General features: G+C 46.3%; 2 protein-coding genes across 8 annotated transcripts; one reads left to right on the top strand and one right to left on the bottom strand.

The window, feature by feature from the left end:
* Window positions 1–30: 30 nt before the first annotated feature.
* Window positions 31–2,816, bottom strand: NDUFB1 (NADH:ubiquinone oxidoreductase subunit B1). 4 transcript variants are annotated; one of them, XM_073578148.1, is made up of 3 exons: window positions 2,705–2,816; window positions 949–1,093; window positions 31–164 (listed from the first exon to the last, which is right to left on the bottom strand). In XM_073578148.1, exons 2-3 carry the CDS (start codon window positions 1,086–1,088, stop codon window positions 131–133), a joined length of 174 nt encoding a protein of 57 aa, XP_073434249.1. In that variant the 5' UTR covers window positions 1,089–1,093; window positions 2,705–2,816; the 3' UTR covers window positions 31–130. The 4 variants fall into 4 exon arrangements, with proteins under 4 accessions (XP_073434249.1, XP_073434246.1, XP_073434247.1 ...); XM_073578145.1 differs by lacking the exon at window positions 2,705–2,816 and adding an exon at window positions 2,503–2,642; XM_073578146.1 differs by lacking the exon at window positions 2,705–2,816 and adding an exon at window positions 2,385–2,517.
* On the top strand, window positions 721–20,978 carry CPSF2 (cleavage and polyadenylation specific factor 2). Of its 4 annotated transcripts, none has more exons than XM_073578142.1 (15): window positions 721–817; window positions 3,191–3,353; window positions 4,500–4,659; window positions 4,749–4,854; window positions 12,129–12,258; window positions 12,367–12,482; window positions 13,529–13,716; window positions 13,862–14,152; window positions 14,811–14,911; window positions 14,997–15,197; window positions 15,270–15,422; window positions 15,874–16,099; window positions 16,597–16,899; window positions 19,545–19,679; window positions 19,865–20,978. In XM_073578142.1, exons 1-15 carry the CDS (start codon window positions 745–747, stop codon window positions 19,955–19,957), a joined length of 2,439 nt encoding a protein of 812 aa, XP_073434243.1. In that variant the 5' UTR covers window positions 721–744; the 3' UTR covers window positions 19,958–20,978. The 4 variants fall into 4 exon arrangements, with proteins under 4 accessions (XP_073434243.1, XP_073434242.1, XP_073434245.1 ...); XM_073578141.1 differs by lacking the exon at window positions 721–817 and adding an exon at window positions 2,541–2,671; XM_073578144.1 differs by lacking the exon at window positions 721–817 and adding an exon at window positions 2,611–2,755.
* Window positions 20,979–21,311: the final 333 nt, after the last annotated feature.

Below are 21,311 nucleotides of genomic sequence, written 5' to 3'. Positions count from 1 at the left end.
TTATTTTTACAAGAAATTCCAGACACTTAGTTGGGTACATAATTTAATCAAAATATTATGTATTTCTCATAGAACATGTTCCACACTAGATAAAGAAAAAAAAAAAAAGCCTTCTACGGCTGCCTTCTCTTTACTTCCATACCTCTTCATTGGGTTTAAGTTCCCTGCAGAAAACAAAAAATAAATAAATACATTAATTTTATGGCGCCATTGAGGTAGAGGATTAAGAACAACAAAATAAAAGCAGGAAGCAGGGGAAGAAGAAAAAGAAAGAAAAAAAAAAAAAAAAAAGCAAAACCGATCCCTCTCCTGTCCTGACAGTTTGTTACAATGTATCAAAAAGGGTTAACAGTGTGTCAGTCTGGATCATAGGTCAGTAATCCAAAGATGAAACAGAGGTCTCAAGTAAATTAAGATACAAATTCCGTCCATTCAGAGCACTTTTTTTTGCCACTAAACAGTTATCCTGAGCGCTGTCCGGCAAACAGACCAGAGTAAACCCAGGTATCAAGGTTGCTATGCATTGTGGCATCTAGAAGGTTAAATTGCCAGGATCAGTAACGTTCACAATGGCGTATTATATGGTCCACGGTTGGACCACAATGCCTGAATTGGCCGCCCTCTCTTGACCCAACCTAACAAGCCACAGTCACTTCTGGTCAGGTGGCCGGCGGCTCATTTGTGCCTCGTATGCTGACTATATAATATGCTTGTGTGAATGGAGACAGAGCTAAAGGTGACACAATGGACGGCAACATAAATATGCAGCAGAGAGATGGCAGCGTGCATTACCGGCCAGCAGATGACTACATGGAAGGTGTGGAGGGACTCCCGAGTCTCCTATTGTCATGTGATCTGGCTATTATATATAGAAGCCATGACAGCATTGTGCCCACAGCCTAAATCAGGGGGACCCCGGAGAAGCTGGCAGGACAGGGATCCTCTCACCTCTGGAAGAGGCGGCTTTTATTCTTGTAAAGAGTCAACTTGGATTCGTTCCACTTGTCCATATAATATCCAGCGACGACTCCAATTGGCAGCAGCGAGTAAATCCACGTCTCTCGGATAAACGCTACAATATTCACCATTGCGGCTGTGACAGAAAGAAAGAGTGACTCCAAACGTTTTCCAAAACTTTTCACCCCCCTCCCACCCCAGCACTGCTCGTGTGAGAAAGAAAACACCGCCACCTAGAAACGCAACAATGGGAAATGTCCACAGCATCAAGACAGTTACACAGAATTCCTATAATCTACTGCCACGGACCCCTACAGAATATCAGGGACCGACTTGTGCCAAAACCTCCTCCCCACATGGACCCCCCAACTAGCACTTCACCACCCACATGGACCCCCCCAACTAGCGCTTCACCCCCCACATGGACCCCCCAACTAGTGCATCACCCCCACATGGACCCCCAACTAGCGCTTCACCCCCCACATGGACCCCCCCAACTAGTGCTTCACCCCCACATGGACCCCCAACTAGTGCTTCACCCCCACATGGACCCCCCCAACTAGTGCTTCACCCCCCACATGGACCCCCACAACTAGCGCTTCACCCCCCACATGGACCCCCACAACTAGCGCTTCACCCCCCACATGGACCCCCCCAACTAGTGCTTCACCCCCCCACATGGACCCCCACAACTAGCGCTTCACCCCCCACATGGACCCCCACAACTAGTGCTTCACCCCCCACATGGACCCCCCCAACTAGCGCTTCACCCCCAACATGGACCCCAACTAGCGCTTCACCCCCCCAACTAGTGCATCACCCCCACATGGACCCCCCAACTAGCGCTTCACCCCCCCAACTAGTGCATCACCCCCCACATGGACCCCCAACTAGCGCTTCACCCCCCACATGGACCCCCCCAACTAGTGCTTCACCCCCCCACATGGACCCCCACAACTAGCGCTTCACCCCCCCACATGGACCCCCACAACTAGCGCTTCACCCCCCCACATGGACCCCCACAACTAGCGCTTCACCCCCCACATGGACCCCCCCAACTAGCGCTTCACCCCCCACATGGACCCCCCCAACTAGCGCTTCACCCCCCACATGGACCCCAACTAGCGCATCACCCCCACATGGACCCCCCAACTAGCGCTTCACCCCCCACATGGACCCCCCAACTAGCGCTTCACCCCCCCAACTAGTGCATCACCCCCACATGGACCCCCCAACTAGCGCTTCACCCTCCACATGGACCCCCAACTAGCGCTTCAACCATCTCCAAATAAACCCCCAACTTGTCTTGGGCGTCAACCCACCGGAGACCCCCAATTTGTGCCTCAACCTCCCCCAAAGATCCCCAACTTCTGCCTCAATCACCATCACTCCAATCCCAGAGACGCCCATTGTATCCCCTCTCACACCGAGGGTCTCTGGGATCCTCGTACAATTCTCCAGGTGCCCCCTGCACTCTCGGGACGCCTTCTTAACCACAGTCTTGACCCCCCCCGTTCTCCGCCCGGTGGTTCAGGCCGTCCTCACCTGTCACGGCCTGTGCGCTGCAGACAGAGGACACTGGACGAGACCACTGTCTGTCCTGGGAGGAGACTTTCCCGTACAATGCCGCGCTCAGTACCTCACTATAAGACTATGGTCATATGTTTGCAGGAGACGCTAAATACAGATGAATACAGACAGCGCAGACGTGTTTGTACGGCTCTTACTAATTTACTTCGCTTTTCACCTTTCTTGTAACATGGACTGTGCGGGGCTAGTTCCGGTCATGCGCAGTGAGGTAGGTTGGGGGCTGGCGGAGTGGCGGGAGCCGGTGTGCCGGTGTATCAGGCGCTGAGGGCTGCGGTGTCGGGAGAGGAGGGACTCTTGTCGTTGTGACTGGTAGGTCGTTGTCCGGTCTGTGGCCCATGTCAGGGCAGACTTAGTACTGTCGCTATGGTAACGTGGTCGGTGAGGGGTTAATGTAGCAATGTGTAATGACGTCTGGTACTGTGCGCGCTGCAGCTTGTCTCCAGGTAATATCTCTGCTGCCCCTCAGTGAGTGGAAGCACTGCAGTCCTCTAATTCATTCCTGTGCCCCCCAGCCAGCCGGATAATGGGGTCCATCTCCCCCACACATCACAGATCTGTTTTCTGCATCCCCTCACCCGATGCTCTGAGAAAACCGCTGCCTTGAAGTTTTACATTAGTTCTCAATTATTTTATATTCTTTAAGATTTGGAAGGAAGGATGACGTCTATCATCAAATTGACGACTCTGTCTGGAGCCCAAGAGGAGTCCGCGCTCTGCTACCTGCTGCAGGTCGACGAGTTCCGCTTCCTCCTAGATTGTGGCTGGGACGAAAACTTCTCCATGGAAATTATAGAAGCAATCAAAAAGTATGTGGCCGAGCCTGAGCTACATCCTGTATTATACCCCAGAGCTGCACTCACTATTCTGCTGGTGCAGTCACTGTGTACACACATTACTGATCCTGAGTTACATCCTGTATTATACTCCAGAGCTGCACTCACTATTCTGCTGGTGCAGTCACTGTGTACACACATTACTGATCCTGAGTTACATCCTGTATTATACTCCAGAGCTGCACTCACTATTCTGCTGGTGCAGTCACTGTGTACACACATTACTGATCCTGAGTTACATCCTGTATTATACTCCAGAGCTGCACTCACTATTCTGCTGGTGCAGTCACTGTGTACACACATTACTGATCCTGAGTTACATCCTGTATTATACTCCAGAGCTGAACTCACTATTCTGCTGGTGCAATCACTGTGTACATACATTACATTACTGATCCTGAGTTACATCCTGTATTATACTCCAGAGATGCACTCACTATTCTGCTGGTGCAGTCACTGAGTACATACATTACATTACTGATCCTGAGTTACATCCTGTATTATGCTCCAGAGCTGCACTCACTATTCTGCTGGTGCAGTCACTGTGTACATACATTACATTACTGATCCTGAGTTACATCCTGTATTATACCCCAGAGCTGCACTCACTATTCTGCTGGTGCAGTCACTGTGTACATACATTACTGATCCTGAGTTCCATCCTGTATTATACTCCAGAGCTGCACTCACTATTCTGCTGGTGCAGTCACTGTGTACATACATTACTGATCCTGAGTTACATCCTGTATTATACCCCAGAGCTGCACTCACTATTCTGCTGGTGCAGTCACTGTGTACATACATTACTGATCCTGAGTTACATCCTGTATTATACCCCAGAGCTGCACTCATTCTGCTGGTGCGGTCACTGTGTACATACATTACTGATCCTGAGTTACATCCTGTATTATAATCCAGAGCTGCACTCACTATTCTGCTGGTGCAGTCACTGTGTACACACATTACATTACTGATCCTGAGTTACATCCTGTATTATACTCCAGAGCCGCATTCACAATTCTGCTGGTGCAGTTACTGTGTGTCTGTAATAGTTTCTTGTGAGGTCAGAGAACCTTCATTAAGAGCAGTATATTTTTGTTTTGTATCCTTTCTTCCTAGATACGTCCATCAGGTAGACGCCGTTCTCCTGTCTCATCCGGACCCCCTTCACCTTGGAGCACTCCCCTATGCAGTTGGTAAATTGGGGTTAAACTGTGCTATCTACGCTACCATCCCTGTGTACAAGATGGGCCAGATGTTCATGTACGATCTCTACCAGGTCTGTAATGTTTCTGTGATTTTTCTCATCATTTTGATAACTTATTTTGGTTTCGTCCACAAGATGAAAACTGCAATTTCTGTTTTCAGTCTCGTCACAACACGGAGGATTTCAACCTTTACACTCTGGATGACGTGGACTCTGCGTTCGATAAAATACAACAACTGAAGTTTTCCCAGATCGTACACCTGAAAGGTAGAGCACAGGTTCACCTGTTGTATATACTACAGTGCTGTGCAAATTAATTGAGACAAAGCATTTAAGTAAAATCGTAAGTTGGTTACCAGTCAGTGATTCAAACCAGTTTTAACTGCTTTGAACAGGCGCTCACACCTGCTCAAAGCAGTTAAAACTGGTTTGTTATTGGTGATGAGCGAATGTGATCAAATAAGGTGTTGTCCGAGCATGCTTGGGTGCCAACTGAGTGCCTTCGCCATGCTCGAAAAATATGTTTGAGACCCCGCACCTGCTTGTCTCGCGGCTTTTACACAGCTGCAACACATGCATGGATTTCCTGTTTGTTAGGCAATGCCTGCATGTGTTGCGGATGTCTAACAGCCGAAAGACATGCAGCCTCAGGGACTCAAGCATTTTTTCGAGCACGCCGAAGACACTCGGTTAGCACCCGAGCTTGCTCGGACAACCCCTTATCCGAGCACGTTCGCTCATCGCTATTTATTATTTTTATGTTACATAGAGTGAAAAATCACTGTCCGTCAAGTTCATTCTTTCTCCACCAATTGTACATTTTTTGTCAGCAAATTATCTATAGCCCACAATGTCATGTGTACTGAGGAAATCATCCTGCTCTTTTTTAAAAGCTGTTACAGTGTCGGCCATTACTACCTCTTGTTGGCATTCCACAGTCTGACTGCTCTAACTGTAAAGAACCCTTTCCTATTTAGCTGCCGGAGTTGCCTTTCTTCCACTGCTCTCTGGTCCTTAGTTTGGTCTTTGGAAGGAATAACTCCTTAGAATTGACCACACATGTATGTAAAGGTGCATCTCACTAAATTAAAATATCAACAAAAAGTTAATTTATTTCAGTTCTTCAATACAAAAAGTGAATCTCATATATTATAGAGTCATTACAAACAGTGATCTATCTCACGTGTTTATTTCTGTTAATGTTGGTGATTATGGCTTACAGCCAATGAAAACCCAAAAGTCATTATCTCAGTAAATTTGAATACTTTATAACACCAGCTTGAAAAATGATTTTAAAAATCTGAAATGGAGACATCCAAGATGGAGTATTCTTTTAAAGGGGTTTTCTCCTACGCCTCATTGGGGGACACAGAGACCGTGGGTGTTATGCTGCTGCCACTAGGAGGACACCAGAAAAAAGTTAGCTCCTCCCCTGCAGTATACACCCTCTCGCTGGCTGAGAGTCTCCAGTTCTTGCTTAGTGTTGTAGGAGGCACTTGGGTCTGGTTTCAAACCCCACCGGTTTTATTTTACTTTTGAATTTTCTGTAAATTTTTATTTTTTTAATTAACGGAGTGAAGGGGGCAACGGTTCCTTTCTACGGCCCGCTCTCCCCCGAACCAAAAACAGGCAAGCACGTGGAGTAACCCTTCACGTACACTTTCCTGCGACGAATGGGGGTGATTCCTCTGAACAGCGCTTTTTCGGATGCCCTGAATCAGCCCCAGAGCTCTCCGTCCCCCTACCACAGGGTGGATTGATTGAGCATTACCCCCCTGTAAAACCTCCTCCAGCTCTGCTACATCGCCTGGAGGATGAGACTGAAAGACCCTGGACAGCGACGACCTGACTGAGCACAGGAGTGGAGGTATGGGGTCGGGTCCTTGTCCCCGGGAGAAGCGCTGACTTAGCGTCAGCGGCGGTACACTGGCGCCCGGTCACGGCCCCCCTCTCCCGGCGCTTACCGCGGGGAGGCCAGAAATTTAGCCCCCGGCTTTTTCGGCCTGCTAGGCCGCAATTCAAATAGCGCCGCCCCCGGCACCTACAGTGGGTAGGCCAAAAATTTAGTCCCCCGCTTTTCCGGCCTACTAGGCTGCAATTTGAATAGCGCCGCCCGCGCTATCGTCACCGTCCCCTCCTCTTGGCGCCTCTCATTCCAAACGAAACAAGCAATTCTAATCTCGGGGGCCATGTCTGTTACCTCTGCTGCAGTTAACCCTTTCAGGAGCAGCCGAATCCCGGGTGACGCCACAGGGCCACCGTTTTCCTTCCGGGGGACATAACACAGGACCGTGGGTAAGCTGCATCTGCCCTCAGATTAAAGCTTAACCCCTTCCCGGCACATTCCTTTCAGCTGCAGTCAGACTCTGCCGTTGACCCTTTCTGGAGCGCTATGCCTCACTCACAGGAGGCTAAACTGGCCGCTAAGAAGCACACTGCGCTTTTCTACCGTGTGTACTACCTGCAAGTCGGCCTTACCACAGCGAGCAAGGACTCTTCAGTGCTCAAGCTAATCCGTTATGCATGGACCGCGACCTGGCCTGCGTCCGAACCGCACCTCGACCTGCGCTCCAACGCCCCTCGCAGCCGCTGCTGACGGGCCTCCTGCGTCTGGTACCCCCGAGTGGGCTGCATCCCTGTCACGGTCGTTGGAGCCTCTGACCAAGGCTATATTCCCCCTCCGGGAGGACTGTCTCTGCCAAAGCGGGCTCATTGCGCGTCCCCTAGTCGCGTTCGCGCCTCAGCATCAGCGACTCCTGTCTCTCGCTCGCCCTCTCCTGAGGTTCACAGCGAGCATAACTCTGATTTTGTATCTGTCACGTCAGCCCCTCAGAATCCCCCAACTGATCAAGAGTCGCTTGATTCTCTTATAGAATCAGTCAACAGGATTCTGAGGTTGAATGAGGAAAATATTCCTGCTCCAGCACTCCTCATTTAAGGAATAAGCGTGTGCGCTGGTTATTTACCAGCCGTCCAGTATCATAGGGATCAGCCATAAGTGGTTCACTGGGCAAAAGTTTACTCTGGCTAAATACCCTTTTGATCCAGACCTAATGAAGGATCGATTACAGATCCCTCCGGTGGACCCTCCTGTACCGCGTCTTGCTTCCACAACGCTCCTATCTGTTTCTGAGGGTTCCTCAGTCAGAAACCCCTCCGATCATCAAATTGACTACCTTGCCCGTTCAATTTTTTTGGAAGCTTCAGGAGCGGCGTTTGTTCCATTCTTCGCCGCACTTTAGGTCACTAAGGCATGGCCGCCAGGGCACCAATCTTCCTCCGGAGACAACCTCTGTCGCCAGCCAGATGATTCACGCAGCGACCTTTGTAGTAGACGCTTCTTTTCAGGCCGCCAATTGCGCGACTCATACTGCCGCTAATGTGATCTCCATTAGAAGAGCCCCAGGGCTCCGCGGCTGGTGGGCGGATGCCACATCTAAAAGTTTGTTGACTTCTCCCCCCCTTTTCAAGCGGGTCATCTTTTTGGAGAGAGACTGGACCAGCTCATTTCTGATACTACTGGGGGAGAAGACAAGTGAATTCCTTCCTCAACAAAGGGCTGTTCGGCCGTTTTCGCTCCAACAGCCGACGTGTTTCGATTTTCTCGCAACAATTCCAGTTGGTCCTCCTCTACCTTCTCTTTCGGATCAGGTCTGTCCCCGCGTGGAGACAGAGGCTCCCAGATCTCATACAGATCTAACCTTTCTTGGAAACCCAGGCCTAGGGCTTCTGGATCTAGGGGAGCCAGATCTCATAGATCTACCTAATGACGACAAGAACGCTTTCCTTCACATTCCGATCTGCCCGTCTCTCCAGTAGCTCCTGCATTTTGCAACTCACGAGGAACACTTCCAGTTCGTGGCCTTGCCCTTCAGACTCGCCACCGCTCCCAGGGTCTTTACCAAGGTCATGGCGGCTGTCATGTCCATTCTTCACCCTCGGGGAGTGGTACTGTTACCGTATCTGGACGTCCTGCTCATCAAGGGTCCGTCCCTTCCATTCTGCAAGGATTCTGTGGATAACAAAAAATAGTCTTTCCCGCCTAGGGCGGAATATAGACTGCAAAAAGTCTCTCCCAGGACTGGCTCACACTTCCCGCGGATTCACCACTCTCCCTCCAGGAGAGACCCAAGCCTTACAACAAGCAGAGCGGCCTCTTTCTCGACCAGTTTCTCTCTCTCCATTCGTTTTCAGTATGAGAGATCTCGGAAGGATGGTGGCAGCGATGGAAGCAGTTCCATTTGCACAGTTCCACCTCCGTCCCTTACAATATGCATTGCTGTTAGCTTGGGACAAGAACCCGCTCTCCCTGGACCGTCAGATTCCTCCGTCCCTGCGGGACAGGCAAGCCCTCAGAGAGTAGACACCGAGGTCCTCCCTGAATCAAGGGAGGTCTTTACCCACAGTAAGATGGATGGTAGTAACCTCCGACGCAAGTCTCCTCAGTTGGGGTGCGGTCCCTCGTCACCTCACGGCACAAGGTCATTGGTCAACCAGAGAGTCACGTCTCCCCATTAACTTTGGGAGATAAGAACAATGAGATTAGCTCTAAGGCGTTTCCACCATCTCTTCGCAGGTCTCCCCATCAGGTCTCCACCCGACAACGCCACGGCTGTAGCGTATATCAACCGTCAGGGAGGTTTTCGGGGCAGAATGGCCATGCACGAAGTGAGTTTCATCTTCCATAGGGCCGAGACCAACCATTCGCCCATCTCAGCAAGCCACATCCCGGGCTTGGAAAATTAGAAGATAGATTTTCTCGGTCACCAAGGCATTGCCTCGGGGAGGTGGTCTCTTCATCCGGAACTCTTTCAGCAGATTTGTCATCGTTGCAGGACTCCGGATATGGATCTCATGGCCTCAAGACTAAACAACAAGGTTCCTCGGTTCATTTTCCGATCACGCGATCCTTGCGCCATCGGAGCGGACGCTCTAGTTCCGCCATGGCTCCGGTTCCAGCTCCTGTACATCTCCCCCTCTTCCCTTGTTTCCGAGCGTCATCAAGAGGATCAGAGCGGAGGTAGTGCCAGTGATCCTAGTCGCGCCAGACTGGCCGCGCCGAGCATGGTATGCAGAACTAATACAACTAGTCGCCGACTTCTCCTGGCGACTTTCATATCATATGGATCTACTCTCGCAGGGCCCGATTTGCCACCAGAACTCCGGGGTCCTGTCTTTGACGGCGAGGCCGTTGAATCCTGGTTTTTAGCTCAGGCTCATTTTCCTCACGACGTGATTTCCACCATGATTAGTACCAGGAAGTCTGTGTCCATGCGCATCTATCACCGCACCTAGACAACCTTCCTTTTTTGTGGTGCAAGGTTCATGGTCGATCACCTCCGGTATTTTCCATTCTGGCCATATTGGAATTCCTTCAATCCGGATTAATATGAGGCCTTGCGCTTAGCTCACTCAACGGCAAAATTTCGGCCTTGTCATTGCTTTTCCAGCACAAATTGCCACCAAGGTTCAGCTCAAGACGTTCATTCAGGGAGTTTCCCATGTGGCGTTTCTTTATAGAAGACCATTTTGACTCATGGAGCCTTAACCCAGGGGCCTTTCAGGAGGTTCCTTTTCGAACTGCTGCAGGATGTGTCACTGATCGTCCTCTCTTGGAAGGTGGTCTCTCTAGTGGCATCTACGTCAATCAGACGAGTTTCGGAATTGGCAGCCCTTTCCTGCTGTTCTCTGTTTCTGAATTTTCATCAAGAAAAGGTAGTTCTCAGGACGTTCCCGTCCTTCCTGGACAAGGTCCTCTCCTCTTGCCATCTCGACGGGTAAACTGTTTTGCCTTCCCTTTGTTCCGGCGCCAGTCCATCGCATTGAGAAGGCCCTCCACACCCTGGATATGGTTAGGGCGCTGAGACGGTAAATCTCGTGGATGGCTCATTTCCACAAGTCAGATGCCCTGTTCATACTTCCATACGGGCATAGGAAGGGTCTAGCCAGGTTGATTCGCTTGGCGATTCAGGTATCCTACCGTGTCAGGAACGCATCTGTCCCAGCGGGGATTAAGGCGCGCTCTACCCGGTCAGTGAGCGCCTCTTCAATCTTTCAGCACCAGGCCTCGGCAGAACAGGTCTGCAAGGCTGCGACTTCGTCCAGTCTGCATACTTTTACAAAAAGTTACCACATTCATTCTCTGGCCTCTCCGCAAGGCTGCGACTTGGTCCAGCTTGTGTACCTTTACAAACATTGCCTAATTCATTCTCAGGCTTCTGCTGATGCAGCGATCAGCAGACACTGCCTGCAATCGGCAGTACCACGGTGTTCACTCAGTGGTACATGGGGTATTAGCATATGTATGCACCCCACCCAGGGACTGCTTTAGGACGTCCCACGGTCTCTGTGTCCCCCAATGAGGCGTAGGAGAAATAGGGATTTTTTTTTTTTTTGTACTCACCGTAAAATCCTTTTCTCCGAGCCAATCATTGGGGGATACAGCACCCACCCTTTTTAGCCTATTGGCTCACTGTAGCATTCCTAGGCGTTGATATTGTTAACTGTTTATGCTCCACTGCTTTTTTCACCGAACGGGAGAATCTCATCCAGCGAGAGGGTGTATACTGCAGGGGAGGAGCTAACTTTTTTTTCTGGTTTACTTAGTGTCCTCCTAGTGGCCAGCAGCATAACACCCACGGTCTCTGTGTCCCCCAATGACTGGCACGGAGAAAAGGATTTTACGGTGAGTACACAAAAATCCCTATTTCTTGTTTCAGAAATCCTGGCTTCACTATGTTGTTAAAAAAAAAAAAATAAATAAAATTTTGCTTTTCTTATCCTCTCCGCTGCTCCTAGTTTATTTTATTTCCTGCTGCGCTGATGTCTCCTTGGCTGCAGAACTGTCCATCAGCTGCTGTGTGTTTGTAGACTGCACGAGCCGCTCAAAGCCCCTAGGCCCAGGTATTGACTGTCGACATGACCTCAGCGCCGCAGTCAATAACAGACACAGGCAGCGGTGGTGAGGACTCTGTGCTGGCCTGGGGAGGGTGAAGAAATCACAGATTGTTGTTTTAAAACAAATTTGCAGCCAAGGCTGCCTCATATTCTGTATTGGGTCACATGAAAAACATGAAAATCATAGGCTGGGGGATTTTCTACTCAGGACCCTCCTCTAAGAGCCCTAATGAAGAGCTTCCCTTGAGAACATCTATTTAATATCATTATTTTATTAAAGGGGGGGGGGGAGAGTCTAAACTTCTTAGAAATAAAGGATTTATACCTTGAATTTAATTTGTAATAAAAACCTTTTTTGCAATGGTTACAATGCAGGCTACATTCAGATAAATTGTACAGACAGGTGGCTTTGATTGTGGCTACCATATTAATATATGTGTGGCTTAATTGGCATCAATTTTATTTTTTTTATTACTATACTATGAGAAACATTATAGATAAAAATGTGCTGCTTTGTAGACATCGCAACCAGAGTTAAAAAAAAAAAAAAAAACGTTCTTTACACTGCTGGCTTCAGTTAGGTAGGTGTACAGCTCCTTTTGATGAGGTTGTTCAGTAAACAACACATTTATTTTTCTGTGCAGGTAAAGGTCATGGATTGTCCATCACTCCCCTGCCTGCTGGTCACATGATCGGGGGGACCATCTGGAAAATTGTCAAGGACGGAGAGGAAGAGATTGTGTACGCCGTGGACTTTAATCACAAGAGGGAGATGTAAGCCGGTCACTGATGAGGGTTGTAGTATGATGGGAATCCTGTTGCATATCAGCTCGGTCTAGCACCATGGAATATAAAGATTTTCGTGTCTTATTTCTTCCTCAGACACTTGAACGGTTGCTCTTTGGAGATGATCAGTCGGCCATCGCTGCTCATCACTGACAGCTTCAACGCCACTTACGTCCAACCCCGGAGAAAACAACGAGATGAACAACTGCTCAGTGCGTTTTAACCTTTTCATTACTGTCTCATATTGTCCTGCGTATTGGAAACTCTTTGTAGTCCCACAAATATATTTACTAATAATAGTAATACTAATTCGGTCCTAATTTTTTTTTCTGTTGGGAGTCTCTGCTAGATATTTCCAGCTTTATGCAACTTACTGCACTTCATATGACAACTTTTTTAAATTAACTATCGTGGCGAAGAAAAAGTAATAAAAATGCTGCATATATCGCAATATTTCAGAATTGCAAGTAAAGTGTGATGGCAAAGAGAATTTTCCTATAAAGTCATAGGATGTTTGGCGGGAAACAGATCCACAATCTAGAGATGACGAGGAACCATTTACACCACCCAGTAATCATAGCAGTGAATTTCACAAGAAATGCTTCATCCGGGGGAGGTGATAAAGTTCTGGCAAACAGTATATCTGTGGGGCTTTGATGTATGGCTTGTTACTTTAAGTGTTTTATACATATAATAAAATAACAAAAATAAACCCTACACATACTAGGTGTCCACACGATTCTAGTAACCTGGAGATTTCATTCAACCCTTTTAGTGTGAAATATAAACAGTTTTTTTTTCCTCCCCTTTATTCTTGGGCAATCATTAAGAGCTTATTCGCAAGATATGGGTTAACTTGCTGATCACTTGAGGTTTTACTTCTTCTGGCATCCCAATGATCCTGAGATCTAGCCTTTTTAGCCTCCTCTTGAATGAAGTAGAGGTGCACATTCACAGATTCCACTCCATTCATTGTTGATGTGATTGCCGGAGAACCAGTTATAGCGTTCACCTATTTCCAGCAGTCCAATTGACAAATAATGGAGCAAAGTTTGAGCATGCCTGTCTACAGTATATTGAAGAGGGGGTTGCAAAGCTCCCTTCTCGGGATCACTGTTTAATTTAAGTTGTTTGGGAAAAATCCATTTAATAGTGTGTTTTGGTTTGTTTTTTTAGTTTTGCTACATACACCTGATCTGTAGCATAAAAAACCAATGCCGGTATTACACTGCACCATGTTGTCTTATGTACTTCACAGCGAACGTGCTGGAGACCTTGCGAGGGGACGGGAATGTGTTAATTGCTGTCGATACTGCTGGCAGAGTTTTAGAACTGGCGCAGCTTCTCGACCAGATCTGGAGAACCAAAGACGCCGGCCTCGGGGTGTATTCCCTAGCTCTGCTCAATAATGTCAGCTACAACGTGGTGGAGTTCTCAAAGTCTCAGGTAAGTTTCAGGTTCTGATCCATAGCGATGTTTGGGTAAAGAAGCTGGACGTATGCACACTTCCTGGATTGCATATAACACACAATAAGTTTTTCCTTAGTGGTTACTTTTTCCTTCCTTGCGGTAACTGCTCTTCTCCTTGCAGGTGGAGTGGATGAGCGACAAGCTCATGAGATGTTTTGAAGACAAGAGAAACAATCCCTTCCAGTTCCGTCACCTTTCCTTGTGTCACGGCTTTGCTGATCTCGCTCGTGTGCCTAGTCCTAAGGTTGTACTCGCTAGCCAACCTGACCTTGAGTGTGGATTTTCCAGAGAGCTGTTTATCCAGTGGTGCCAAGACCCCAAAAATTCTGTCATCCTCACATACAGGACCACCCCTGGGACTCTCTCCCGCTTCCTGATAGACAACCCTACAGAAAAAATCATAGATATAGAGGTAATCCTGAGCCGCACTTGAAGACTGATGCTTTTTATTTGCAGTTCAGTCATCCATTGCCCCGTGTGGCTACAAAACAGTTAAAGGGGTCTCCTTAGGTTAATAACAGGAATATACCATCATTTAGTGATCGCTGAGGTTCTGAACTCTGGAACCCATATTGATCCTGATAATGCAGAGCAGTGCTGCCATCATTGGTTTGTTCTGTACATTGGCACAGCTAGCTGTGCGAGGAAGTGTCCACTATACAAAGGAAAATCTCCTGGTGACATAGTGCTTAATTCTCAGGAATGTTGGTTGTCGCAGAGGGTGCACCTCCAGCAGTCAAGTGCTGCCATACCCCAGTGCAATGCCATCACTTACTGACATAGGGACAGCCTCTTAAATAATATCGAGGGCATACTAGACTAGCAAAAATCTAGTCTGTCCCTAATGTCATTGTGGGTTTCTTCTCTACACAATGGCAGCAAAGTTATAGGGTCAAGGACTGATCTGCTGACCCTCCAGTCTGTGATGGCAAGCACCAGCGAGGGGAAATGAGTTTTGGGGGGGTTGTCTTTCCTCTGTGGTACTCCTGTTTTGTGCGCACTAGACTGTCTGATACACTAGCTAAGTAAAAAACTATATATCCGATCATGTACCCTTCATTTTCTTTCAGCTTAGAAAACGAGTGAAGTTGGAAGGAAGAGAACTGGAGGAATATCTGGAAAAAGAAAAGCTGAAGAAAGAGGCAGCAAAAAAACTGGAACAGTCTAAGGAGTAGGTGCTGAGTGTGGTGTGCAGATCTTTTCAGGCTTCATCTTCTTTACCTCTTTAATGTCTCTATTCCTCCTCCATTTTCTAGAGCTGACATTGACTCCAGTGATGAAAGCGACACTGAAGAAGATATCGACCAACCCATGGCCCACAAGACCAAACACGACCTGATGATGAAGAACGAGGGCAGCAGGAAAGGCAGCTTCTTCAAGCAGGCGAAAAAGTCTCATCCAATGTTCCCTGCCCCTGAAGAGCGAATCAAATGGGACGAGTATGGTGAAATCATAAAGTGAGTGACTATTTCTTCAATCTGTGCTGATTTATATGCCTCCATGTTCATGATTTCCACGTTCTAATGAAGGCCGGAAGACTTCTTGGTTCCTGAACTGCAAGCAACAGAAGAGGAAAAGAGCAAGCTGGAATCTGGACTAACCAACGGAGAGGAACCAATGGACCAGGATTTATCAGACGTCCCAACCAAATGTGTTTCTGCGACAGAAGCAATGGAGATCAAGTGAGTAAATCTGCAGTGGTGGTTTGTTGGCTGCTGCTCCAATTCTTGTGTAGAAAACCTATGTGGAAACAACTATTGTTGTCACCATTATTAACCATCTGTAGACTTGAGAGGGAAATCCACTCTTGGTGAATGTTTATTTTGTTCTCGTATAGCTGCAGGAGCTACAAGTTCAGAGCCCAGTGCCTGTTCCAGTCCACCTTTCCTCTCATACAGACATGGCCATATTTTCTGGGGAAAAATTTTGCTCACGGATATACAGGACTTCTAAATAACCATTTACCTAAACCCTGCTTCACACAACTCTGCGTAAAAGCTGTATGCTTTAAATGGAAGAGGTTTAAATGCAAGATCTTTTGCAAAAGTTGCTTCAATATCTATATTTTGTGCATTATAGCATCAGAAATGGTTGCAATGGCGTACATACCCTAAATACCTTTATTACCTACAGAGCAAGGGTCACATACATTGATTATGAAGGCCGGTCTGATGGCGACTCAATCAAAAAGATCATCAACCAGATGAAGCCACGTCAGCTAGTAATTGTCCATGGGCCACCCAAAGCCAGCCAGGACCTTGCTGAGGCTTGCCGAGCTTTTGGAGGCAAAGATATTAAAGTTTATACCCCAAAGCTTCATGAGACAGTGGATGCAACAAGTGAAACTCACATTTATCAGGTAAGGCGCCAGGTTATTTTCTTCCTTTTTTTTGTTTTTTAAAGGGACTCCCATTAGCACAGAATTACTGTTCAGACCATGCACAGCTACTGAGTGCATCACAATGCGGCCGAACATGTAAGTGCACTTACCACCTGCTTGTTTTCCGTCTACCACCCCACCACCCTTCATACTCTTGATTGACAGCTGGCTTCATAGAGCCACAGAATGGTGGAGATAGATGGAAAACAAACAGAAGCGTTGTCAGCATGACGTCTGCACTACAGACAAAAAGCGCAGAGTCTGCATCGGACTGGAGAAAAATGAGAAATACTCAGGTTGTAAATTTTTATTTATTTTTTTAAAACAACCGCAGCTTATCGCAGGAAGTTTTTCTGCAAATGAATAAGTTCTTTTAGTAGTTTTAATTGGTCATTTATAGAGGCGGTTTCATTTTTGTAAGCGTTTTGTATCCTTAATTGCCACCTATTTAGTATAGACTGTCCTTTTTCACACAGGTAAGATTAAAAGACTCCCTTGTCAGCTCCCTCAAGTTCTGCAAAGCAAAGGACACAGAGCTAGCCTGGATTGACGGCGTGCTCGATATGCGGGTGGCAAAGGTGGACACCGGAGTCATCTTGGAAGATGGGGAGTTAAAAGATGAAGTTGAAGACTCAGAAATGCAAGTGGATACTCCTACCGTGGACGCCAGCACCATCGCTCAGCAGAAAGCCATCAAGAGTCTGTTTGGGGACGATGAGAAGGAATTTTCAGAGGAAAGCGAGGTCATCCCAACTCTGGAGCCGCTACCTAGTAATGAAGTACGCAGTTTAGCATGTGGTTTAATGTTTGCAGATTTGATGAGGTTTTCTGCAACAAAGTCCTCATCTCCCTAAGGCCTGTTTCACACTTCCGTTTTTGTGTCCGCCAAACGGATCCGTTTCCGTTTTTTTGACGGAAACTGATGCAAACGGATCCGTTTTTTTAAAAACGGATCCGTTTTTTTGACGGATCCGCGGTAACCGTAATGGAAGTCTATGGGACAAAAAAAACGGATCCTGCAAAAAATGGCGGATCCGTTTTTTTACGGAAAACAACGGATTTTGACGGATTTGAAAAAACGGAAGTGTGAAACAGGCCTTACATATGATCAGGGCCTAATACTTCTCACAGAGGAGAGTTTGCTACAGTTGCGTCCTGTGAATGCAAACTCACCAGAAGCACACATCTTCTTTCTTAGATAGATACATTTTAATCTACATTGATACATTATATCTGACCGGTGTCTAAACAGTATAGCAGACTAATATGTAAACACTCTTGTGGCAAACCTTCAGCTAGGAAATACCAAAATACCCCTTTTAATTATATAAAATCTTGAGACATTAAAGGGGTCCAAGGAGAGTGGACGGGAATTAATCATACTAGCCGGTGCTCCGTGCCTCTCACTGTTTACTTGCCACCCACATTTTTTTTTTTTTAAATCAAATAATTTTTATTGAAGAAAGCATACAGGATAATATTACATACATAAGTATACATTAGAGTACAAATTATAACACTTTCACCATTTTTTAGTAAATGCAAATACACCAAACACATCCCTTCCCATAGCAAGACTCCCCACTCCCCCCCCCCCCCCCAGTCGCGCATCTACAATCATTATCCATGCATTACAATGTTGTACACTTTTTCATAACCCTAATATCCTACTTTTGATGAGTTCTGCGGTAGCCAATCCGGGAAAGTCCAACCAGCCCCCTCAGATATTCTCGTAGTGGTTCATCTTGCCTCTTTTCATGTATACGCTTCGCTCCGTAAGGATTACAAAATTAACTCTATTTACAAATTCCTTCCTAGTAGGAGGATTTTCATCTGATCAGTGCAATGTGATAGACTTCCTTGCAACATAAAACAGTCTGGCTATTGCTAGCCTACCCCATTCATCCGACGCCACCTCCTCTACATGTCCTAAAATACACGTCAATGGATCTCGAGTAATATTTGCTTCCGTCACTCTTTCCACTAAATTTAGGACCCCAATCCAAAATGCCTGTAATCGTGGACAAGACCATAGCATATGAAGAATATCCGCTTCATCCATCGTACATTTCGGACATCCAGAGTCTGCCCTTAGTCTAGCCTTTTTCATCCACACAGGTGTCCTGTATACCCTATGTATAGTGTATAACTGCAACACCCTCCCAGATTCACTTATAGATATTCTAGGGATATATTGTAAAACCGACTCCCACTGATCATCCGATATGTCTCCCAAGTCCCTTGTCCATTTGGATCTAGCCATCAATGGGTGTCTATCCAAAAACGTATCCAGCAATCCCCTGTAAATTATCGATATAAGACCCCTAGTACCCCTTTGGGGCCAAGCATATTCAACATACTGTCATTCTGTATCACTATCGGTGACCTTCACTGTCTAGAGTATGCGTGTCGCAGCTGCAGATACTGGTAAAACATAGGGAAGAGTTCTCTTTGGAGCATACGAAGTGTTTCAATTATTTTAAATGTCTCACAATCTAGCAACTGCAACACATACCATATACCTATTCTTCTCCACTGTCCAAAATTCCGTAGACTTAGCAGTTCAGTCAGTCGGGGGTCAAACCAAATGGCTGTGTATCTCGTGTATTCCCCTATACCCCTCCATAGCTTTATTTTTTTTCCACCGTTTTTCAAGCAACGCCAAAGTTGGAAACCTTTTAGGATTCAGACGAAATTTACCCACCCCCAGAGCAGCTAGCAGCAGACCCTTCCCTATCACATGAGAAATAACCTTCCCCACTGAGTTTATAAGATCATGATCCCCCCATCCTATCAAATGCTGGCATTGGGACCCAATATAATACAGCCATGAGTTGGGAACCGCCAAACCTCCATCTTTTGGACGTTGCAACAGTTCCGACTTAATACGAGCTCGACCTCCTTTCCATATCAAATCACGGAAAATGGCGTTAATTTTATAAATCTATTTTGAGGCAGCCAAACCGGTGCATTGTGTAGCACGTACAAAAGCTGAGGCATAAGTATCATCTTTATTAAATTGGCACGCCCAGCCATTGTTAAATTTAATTTCCTCAATGCCGTAATTTTCTGTTTAAATTTACCTAGCAGCGGGTTCAAATTAAGGCTTTCATAATCTTCAATATTATTTGACACCCTATGCCAACCCACATTTTGGACCGCTGCACCAATCACTGGCCTTAGCGCTATACAGCACAAGACCAGCAATTGGCTGCAGCAGTGGTGTGTGTAAGCAGTATGACATCTCACTGCAGCCAGGTAAAGAACAGCAGAAAGCATCGGAGCTGCCACTACCACGGCGGGTTATTAAAGTACAGTGCTTTTAACCACCAGTACTCACCTTTTGTCTTTTTTGTCGGGTTGTTTTTTTTGTTTTTTTTTGTGTGTGTTTTCTTTAAGCTCATGTGTCACTTCATTTTTCCAGGTTCCTGGACATCAGTCTGTCTTCATGAATGAGCCCAGATTATCTGATTTCAAGCAAGTTCTCCTACGTGAGGGGATCCAGGCAGAGTTTGTGGGGGGCGTCCTCATCTGTAACAATGTGGTCGCAGTTCGCAGGGTAAGTAGAAAAATCTTTAAAAAAAAAAATAAATTCATGTTTCTAATAATCTCACTGAACGCAGCTTCCCTATGTATAAGCAAGGTGGTCTTCATTACATACACTGACATACGAAAGGCTCAGGTGAGGCATTTGGACCACAAGGTGGATTTTACTTTGACCCTGACGTTTCTCTGTGTTTGCAGACGGAGACGGGGCGTATCGGTTTAGAGGGCTGCATCTGCGAGGACTTTTATAAAATAAGAGAGCTTTTATATGCACAGTACGCCATTGTATGAGCAGAGGTTACTGGACTTTACCTCTGACCCAAGATCTACAGCAAAATAAAATTGTTTTTTTTGTTTTTTCCATTTTATAAGTTATTTTTATATCATGAACAGCTGAGAAGTGGATTGCGAGCTGTCCGAATTGTACAGGTTTGCTGCTTTATTGTGTTTTGGGACAACCAGTGTTATTGGAGGAATGACATTTTCTACCAGCAACAGATGTCCTCTTCAAACTTAGGGGATCTTTATACATCCGATGGCTATAGTCACGTTTTTAACCAGTTTATGAACAGATATAATCTACGTAAAAGCTGAGTCACTGTGTACATACATTACTGATGTGGAATTATATTCTGTATTATACTCCAGAGCTGCTGGTGCAGTCACTGTGTAAATACATTACTGATCCTGAGTTACATCCTGTATACTCCAGAGCTGCACTCACAATTCTGCCGGTACTGGGTATAATAGTGAGCACAGCTCTGGAGTATAATACAGGATGTAACTCTGGATCAGTAATGTATGTACACAGTGACTGCACCAGCGGAATACTGAGTGCAGCTCTGGAGTATAATGCAGGATGTAATGGAGATTTTCTGCATGTGATCAGCTGGGAATATATGAAATGACTTTTTTTTTTTTTTTTTTTGTTACTGACAAAATAATTATGATTTATGAGTACGTTCATAAAATTTCCTTAGTTTTATGTTGAGTTCTGTTTTAGTTGTTCCTCTCTGGGCAGACAGCGAGCAGTAGTGATACCCTGGCAGATCGCCACATGTCTTGATTTTCCTAGTTTTGTCGTTTTACTTTAGGGCTCGGCTGCCTCGGCAGTGTGACACGTTCGATGCCTCTGTTATCTGAGGTGTTTAGTTGCTTTTGCTGTATATGACGTTAGTTAATGTGTAAATTACGACTATTGCATCGCCTGCATTCACAGGGAGTCGTCCTTACTGCAAATGATAATAAATCTAAAAAAAATTGTCATTGTGTATTGATGGATTTCCTGAAATAAAATTAAAATCAAACCGTTTCACTGCTACAGAGCAACAAGTGAGCACCGAGGGGCGCTTGATTATTTTCTCCATATCCAAGCTTAGCAGATTTTGTTTTTGGAGCGTAATAAGGAGTAACTAATATCAGTCACATACTTTTCTCTATATAGAGTAAGTGCCCCCCACATCCACCTCCGGGGGCTTCTCTGTCCTCATCTACATTCATAGACAGTATAGAGTCGCTGCTCTGCAGATAAAATGGCTCCTGCTCTTCTGGGACTTCTACAAGATTTTGTAGATGTTTTTTGGAATTTTTGCCCTTTCTTTGAGAAGAGTACTTGTGAGGTTAGACCCTCATTCTGGTGGGGAGG

The sequence above is a fragment of the Dendrobates tinctorius genome, unplaced genomic scaffold, assembly GCF_039654945.1.
Source record: "Dendrobates tinctorius isolate UK_male_01 unplaced genomic scaffold, ASM3965494v1 ptg000058l, whole genome shotgun sequence".
NCBI lineage: Eukaryota > Metazoa > Chordata > Amphibia > Anura > Dendrobatidae > Dendrobates > Dendrobates tinctorius.
Note: the sequence above shows the minus strand (reverse complement) of the source record. Positions and strands in the feature narration are given on the sequence as shown.

What these genes read in the sequence shown, in the direction of transcription:
- CPSF2 (XM_073578141.1), top strand. Translation starts at nt 2,581, where the DNA reads ATGCCGCGCTCAGTACCTCACTATAAGACTATGGTCATATGTTTGCAG. An exon ending in CAGACAGCGCAGACGTGTTT is followed by an intron (nt 2,672 to 3,190) that starts GTACGGCTCTTA and finishes ATATTCTTTAAG; the next exon opens with ATTTGGAAGGAAGGATGACG. An exon ending in CCAGATCGTACACCTGAAAG is followed by an intron (nt 4,855 to 12,128) that starts GTAGAGCACAGG and finishes TTTTCTGTGCAG; the next exon opens with GTAAAGGTCATGGATTGTCC.
- NDUFB1 (XM_073578148.1), bottom strand. Translation starts at nt 1,088, where the DNA reads ATGGTGAATATTGTAGCGTTTATCCGAGAGACGTGGATTTACTCGCTG. An exon ending in AAAAGCCGCCTCTTCCAGAG is followed by an intron (nt 165 to 948) that starts GTGAGAGGATCC and finishes TGTTTTCTGCAG; the next exon opens with GGAACTTAAACCCAATGAAG.